This window comes from Salmo salar, chromosome ssa24 (assembly GCF_905237065.1).
Source record: "Salmo salar chromosome ssa24, Ssal_v3.1, whole genome shotgun sequence".
Taxonomy (NCBI): Eukaryota; Metazoa; Chordata; class Actinopteri; order Salmoniformes; family Salmonidae; genus Salmo; species Salmo salar.
In genome coordinates, this window is record NC_059465.1 from 23,915,238 (window position 1) to 23,922,161 (window position 6,924).

At 44.4% G+C, this 6,924-nt stretch overlaps 1 protein-coding gene across 1 annotated transcript; it reads left to right on the forward strand.

The window, feature by feature from the left end:
• Nucleotides 1-295: 295 nt before the first annotated feature.
• On the forward strand, nt 296-2,463 carry apja (Apelin receptor A). Its single transcript, NM_001140368.1, is given in 1 exon segment — nt 296-2,463. A coding segment is annotated over 1 exon segment (1,086 nt). The 5' UTR covers nt 296-424; the 3' UTR covers nt 1,511-2,463.
• The last annotated feature ends 4,461 nt before the right edge of the window (nt 2,464-6,924 follow it).

Below are 6,924 nucleotides of genomic sequence, written 5' to 3' on the forward strand. Positions count from 1 at the left end.
ATTGAAGTTTATATTTTCCCATTCCATTTTCAAATGCTATGAATAAAGCAAGACCTGCTTCATGATTCATCGCAACTGGATAAAGGCTGGTGTGTGCTGCTCTAGAGAGAGGTGAGAGGAGGGGGTGCAGGGCTAAGTGTTTAATGGGGAGGGGGAGGGGGATTGGTCCTGGGAGGGAGGGAACTAGGGGTGTGGAGCACCGAGTTTAAAAAGCCAAGCAGCATTGCACCACTCACTCATACTGCCTGTGCTCTCCTCCAAGGACTGATAGGGACTCACCATTCCTTAAACATGACTTTTTCTCAATTTTTCAGTGTTGACATTTGGTTTGTTTGAATTTTACTGAACCAGCTCTGGACTGCACAGAAAGGATTTTAAAAGTTTGAAATTCTTTTCCATTTCAAACTCAAAATTGACTTGGAACATGGATCCCACTGTGGAGTATAGAGATAGCTATGATTATGATTATGGTGACAACGAAACTATGTGTGACTACTCTGAGTGGGAGCCGTCCTACTCCCTCATCCCTGTCCTCTACATGCTCATCTTCATCCTGGGCCTGTCTGGGAATGGAGTGGTCATCTTCACCGTCTGGAGGTCCAAGTCCAAGCGCCGAGCAGCAGACGTCTACATAGGCAACCTGGCCCTGGCTGACCTCACCTTTGTGATCACTCTGCCCCTCTGGGCGGTGTACACAGCACTGGGCTACCACTGGCCCTTTGGTGTGGCCCTGTGTAAGATCAGCAGCTACGTGGTGCTGGTCAACATGTACGCCAGTGTCTTCTGCCTCACCTGCCTGAGCTTTGACCGTTACCTGGCTATCGTCCACTCTCTGTCCAGCAGCCGGCTGCGGTCGCGGGGCACAATGCTGGCCTCCCTGGGGGCCATCTGGCTCCTCTCAGGCCTGCTGGCCGTGCCCACTCTGCTGTTCCGCACCACTGTGGACGACATCAACAGCAACCGCACCACCTGTGCCATGGACTTCAGCCTGGTCACCCTAAACGAGAGGCACGAGTCCCTGTGGATCGCAGGACTCAGCCTGTCCTCCTCTGCCCTGGGCTTCCTTCTGCCTTTCCTGGCCATGACCATCTTCTACTGCTTCATCGGCTGCACCGTCACGCGTCACTTTAACAACCTGCGCAAGGAGGACCAGAAGAAGCGTCGTCTGCTGAAGATCATCACCACCCTGGTGGTTGTATTTGCCATCTGCTGGACCCCATTCCACTTGCTGAAGAGCATGGACGCCCTCTCCTACCTGAACCTGTCTCCCAGCTCCTGTGGGTTTGAGCGCTTCCTCCTGGTGGCCCACCCTTATGCTACCTGCCTGGCTTACGTTAACAGCTGCCTCAACCCCTTCCTGTACGCCTTCTTCGACCTGCGCTTCCGCTCCCAGTGCCTGTGCCTGCTCAACCTGAAGAAGGCCATGCATGGACAGATGAGCTCCATGTCCTCCACGCTCAGCGCCCAGACACAGAAGTCAGAGATACAGTCTCTGGCCACCAAAGTGTAAAGAGAGGGGAGGGATAGGTGGAGTGGGACTGCTGGCTGGTTCCCTGCTGCCACCACAGGAACACTGACTGGTAAAAACAGTTTTTTGGTGTCCGTTATTCAGATGCTTTTAAGGCGTAACAGACAATGAACCATACCAGATGAATGGACTTTGTTTTCCGGAACATGGGTTTGCATATACAGTATGTTTTCATTCTTGCGTATATGTACATTTCTCACCCATTTTCAATCCAACGGGTGTGTCAGTGAGTAGGGGAGAAGCCCAGGGAGTCCTCAGCCCTACAGAGGTTCCCTCTAACCCCTGGACTGGACTCTGAAGCTGGGGAGAGTTGGCTGAGCTCCATATAGCTGCTTTTTTCCCCCACATCTCAGAAAATGACAGAGGTAAATATACTTTTCAGACGGACTCTATTTTTCCTCTTCTCCCTTTCAACTGTTATTCTTTACTGTATGAGGGACCAGAACCCTGAACAAAAAGACAGACGGTCATAGAGGGTTTCTTTCTGTTGTTGTTATGTATATCACATGCAAACCAGTTTACACTGGGTAAATCACAAATGTACAGTATTTTCATACTTTTGCTGTTTCAGATGTGTTGATATTTTGTTTTATTACAAGCACTTGTTAAATGAATGAAATGTAAAAGAGAGGAAAATGTGTTTGCAAAGAGACCATATCTTCTTCAGGTTGTTGTTTGTGAAGGTAGGAGACAGGGCAGGGGGGGGATGTGTAAGAGGAGGAAAGGTGTTGCAGCTTAATTACAGAGTTTGAGGAGGAGACAGGGGCAGACAGGCAGATGGCAGCTGACAAATGTTGTCAGGGAAGTGGGTGGGGGCTTTACAGTGCCCTCTGGTGCCGGGGAGGAAAGGGAACTTCATGAATGTTTTATTGTATTGCATATATGTTTTTGACATCTGTGTAACTAACTGTATTAAAGAAATATGATCTATGAAATGGATCTCCTTGTTGATCTTTATGTAGAATTTTATCTTTAACTTTGGTCGTGTTTGATGTAACACACAAAGTTCTGTCTTTGAGGAAATTCATGATTAATCGTTATGGTGTGTTAATGCTTCATTCATTCTGCACATGTGAACTTTCACATTAGTTTATTCAGTATAGGATTTCAACATCATCCTGTTATTTCAGTGATAAGGATGTCCAGAGGGCTGCAGCTCTGCTATGAATGTCTTCTTCTTGGTCTACAGCACTGGACCAAACACTAGACCCTATTCAATCAAAACCAATATACAGATCTGAACGATAAGGAAAGAACATTTCTCCTGTGAACGTATATTCCATGCAGAGGTTTGAAAAAAGTGGAGTACTTAACGGTGTCTAGAGATTATTACATCAAATATTTGGTTTGTCACTTGCTTCGTAAACAACAGGTGTAGACTAACAGTGAAATGCTTAATTACTGGTCCTTTTCCAACAATGCAGAGTAAAAAAAAAAAATACATATATATACAGTACCAGTCAAAAGTTTGGACACACCTACTCATTCAAGGGTTTTTCTTTATTTTTACTATTTTCTACATTGTAGAATAAAGCCTGATTTGCGCAGTCTCCTCTGAACAGTTGATTTCAAGATGCGTCTATTACTTGAACTCTGTAAAGCATTTATTTGGGCTGCAATCTGAGGTAAAGTTAACTCTAAGTAATTTATCCTTTGCAGCAGCAGAGGTAACTCTGGGCTCCCGAGTGGCACAGCGGTCTAAGGTACTCAGTGCTAGGGGTGTCACTACAGACCCTGATTCAATTCCAGGCTGTATCAGAACAGGCTGTGATTGGGAGTCCCATAGGGCGGCGCACAATTGGCCCAGTGCCGTCCGGTTTAGGGTTTGGCCTGGGTAGGCCGTCATTGTAAATAACAATTTATTCTTAACTGGCTTGCCTAGTTAAATAAAGGTTAAATAAAAAAAATCGAATTCCTGTGGCGGTCCTCATGAGAGCCAGTTTCATCATAGCGCTTGATGGTTTTTGCGACTGCACTTGAAGAAACTTTCAAAGTTCTTGAAATTTTCTGGATTGACTGACCTTCATGTCTTAAAGTAATAATTATTTGAGCTGTTCTTGCCAGAATATGGACTTGGTCTTTTACCAATAGGGAAATCTTCTGTATACCACCCCTACCTTTTCACAACACAACTGATGGCTCAAACGCATTAAGAAGGAAAGACATTGCATTCCAGGTGACTACCTCATGAAGCCGGTTGAGAGAATGCCAAGATTGTGCAAAGCTGTCATCAAGGCAAAGGGTGGCTACTTTGAGGAATCTCAAATATAAAATATATTTTAATTTGTTTAACGTGTTATTTCATAGTTCTGACGTCTTCACTATTATTCTACAATGTAGAAAATTGTAAAAATAAAGAAAAACCCTGGAATGAGTAGGTGTGTCCAAACTTTTGACTGGTACTGTATATATAGTGACATGAGGAATAAATACACAGTGAATAACGAATAACAAAAAAATACAGGGACCATATGTATCATGCCATATAAATAAAAACAAATATTGTCACATTGTGAATCACTGTCTATCCCATAGCACCAGTAGGGGAACCTCTAGTTCCAGTTCTACTGGACTGGGCTGTATTCACTGAGCAGTTTGCAGGCCAAGCCCCCACATGTTGCTGAATAGTGGGGTAATTACCAATGAGTGACTCCTCTAAGGGGCCCTTTGATTTGACAGTAATGAGCTCTGTTGGACATAATCACTGAGTTTAGATTGGATGGAAGAGGGGGTCTAGGTTCCTAATCCTGGCAGAAGTTGGGCTGCAGGACAAGTCAATGTTTGTCCCTGTTGACAAGAGATTGCAGTTAGAAGCACTGAGTAGGGAGGAGGTGGGGGGAGGAGTGGGGTGTCTGCAGATGCTCAAACCGACAGACGCCGGTGATAAGAGCGGAGGACTCTTCCTGTGGTGATCAGAGGGGGGGAGACAGACAGAGAGATAGAGAGTTATTGGAAAAGATCATATATTTACAGTTTTGTCGTATTTTATCCTTTAACACAGCCAAATCAAACTACATATGTGAAATAGTGAGAGAGAGAAGTAATTCATCTTTTTGTACGTGAGAGATCATATTACCCGTTTACCATCTGGGGAAATGATAAAGCATGAAATAAATCACATATGATTGTAATTCTGTCCTTATGCCATAACCTCATCCCTTAAAGGACACAAGTAAATTCAAGCATTTAAGTTTGACAGACTAAGCATGTTGATCATTACACCTGATTAGCTGATTATAAACAAATGACTGATAAGGGATAATGTAATAAAAGATAGAGTGTAGCGAATCTTGCACATGGTAGACTGGCCAGACCTGTTGTTGTTATTTAGACCAATTGGACTGACAGCTGTCTGATGGTGTTAGCCAGTAAGGCCCCTTTGGAAAACTCACCCAGAATACAAGCTGACCAAGGCAGCGTGGGGATATGAACGCTATAGCCAGTGAAAAAACACAAATGTTAGCTCTTTAAAAGCACAGACATGTTTTCTGTGATTGTGTGTGCGTGTGCGTGTGTGCCTGAGTGAGCGTATGTGTGTTTAAGTGCATCATACATGTTTACATTTATGCTTTGTGTTCTAAATGAAATCCTTCATGTTTTGTTGTTGTTCAACCTTTTTTTCAGTGTTCAAGACCCCACCCAATGAATAACAGAAATGCCTCATCAGGGTGGGGGCTTGCTTGGGAGGACGCTTGTGTTTATCTTCAACGGTCACACAGCTGTCACCCCTTGTCAAAACGGAGAAAGCCCTGCAGCATATACCCTGCTTAATCGATGTTCACCACCAGTCCAACAGGTGTCTGTCCTCGAGTGGTGTCATCAGTGTGAGCTGCCACACCCAAATGGAGCATCTGAGCACCCCACAACTAAACACAACACAGACAGGCCGCTACTCTGGACCTCCCCTCAGATCTCCCTGCTTTCCTATCCCACCCACACTGTGACAAATGCACACACACATTTCGAGCGCACCCAAGTGCACAGAAACACAAAGTAATGAATGTGTGCGTGTAAACAGAGATGTGACACGTTCCACAGCCTGTCAACACTGTGCCTACTCCCCCCCCCAGCATCTGTCCACCTGTCTCATGAACATACATACATACATACACGCACACACAGTATCATATGTCAAAATAAAGTTCTAAAAACCACACTTAGATCAGAGAATGTAGCCCATAACACTTTTGCACACATACATAGGTATATCAAAATACAAAAAGTTCCTCAAATACTCCAATGTTCATTAAACAACAAAAAATGCACTTCCTAAAGGCATGTCTGTACACACTAAGACTTACATCAGAAAACCCATTGGTGAAGTTACCATAGAGAATGGAACAAGTGAGCTGTGAGCCAGACGTTTAGGGACCCCTCACCTCCCCCACTCCATCCACAGATCAAAGAGGTCTGGGGTGTCATCATGCTTAGCACAGGGTGAGGAGTACCTGTGAGCTGGAACACCCTGGATCTACTGTAGCCCACGATCAGGGGATCAGGTTAGGGGCACTTTAATGGAAAACAATTTGGTCCCGCTTGGGAGGGAAAGAAAAAGAAGGATAGATGGAAAGAATGAAAGGACAGGATATCTATCTAATGAAAAGTTAACATAAGCTAAATGTAGAATGACCGAGTGTGTCAGATTCAACAGATTCAACAAGATTTGAGTGACCATTTCAAAAATACTACCAACATCAGATATGAGCATAAGCCTCAGGTTTGATGTGAAGCATGATGTAATTGGATGTACAGTATATTGACTGTGATCTCTAGCACAAGCAGTGCGTTATTGGTGATTATGTAAATGTATGCTGGCTAATGATAAAAACAGGCTGAGTTGAGACTGTGGGCTTGTGGGGGGACTGATGTCTGCTTGTCCGTGAGGGGAAACCCTATCTGGCTGGAGGATTAGGACTCACACATCACTGTTAATAACTTAATGTGTCTGTGTATCGCCAGTCTAGACAATAGAGCCTCTGATCCATCAAAACAAGTGGGCTCGCCATGACCAAGTCTGAGCTCTAGAAGAGGACCCCAGAAAGTAGCAGGTACCCCTTTCCTGTCTGGGTGGGTTAAACTGTCTGATTTCCTCTGTAGAAGATGGAGTTAGCTTTATCCTATATAAGGACATATTGGTAATTCATAAAAAATGCTTGTACAGCCTATATTTCAAGTTATTTGCAGTTGACCAAACCTTTAAACACACCCCTCCACTCTGTGGGTTGTCTCTCTCTTCTTTCACAGATGTGCCCCCAAAGTGCGATCCTTTGATATTTTAGATATCCCCCTACCCCACCCTGCTTCTCCACCGTAACGAGCAGAAAGCACCTTCAATTCAATTGAATAGAGAAAAGTACATTAGCTTGAGGTTAAACACTTTAACAACACAGGAACCT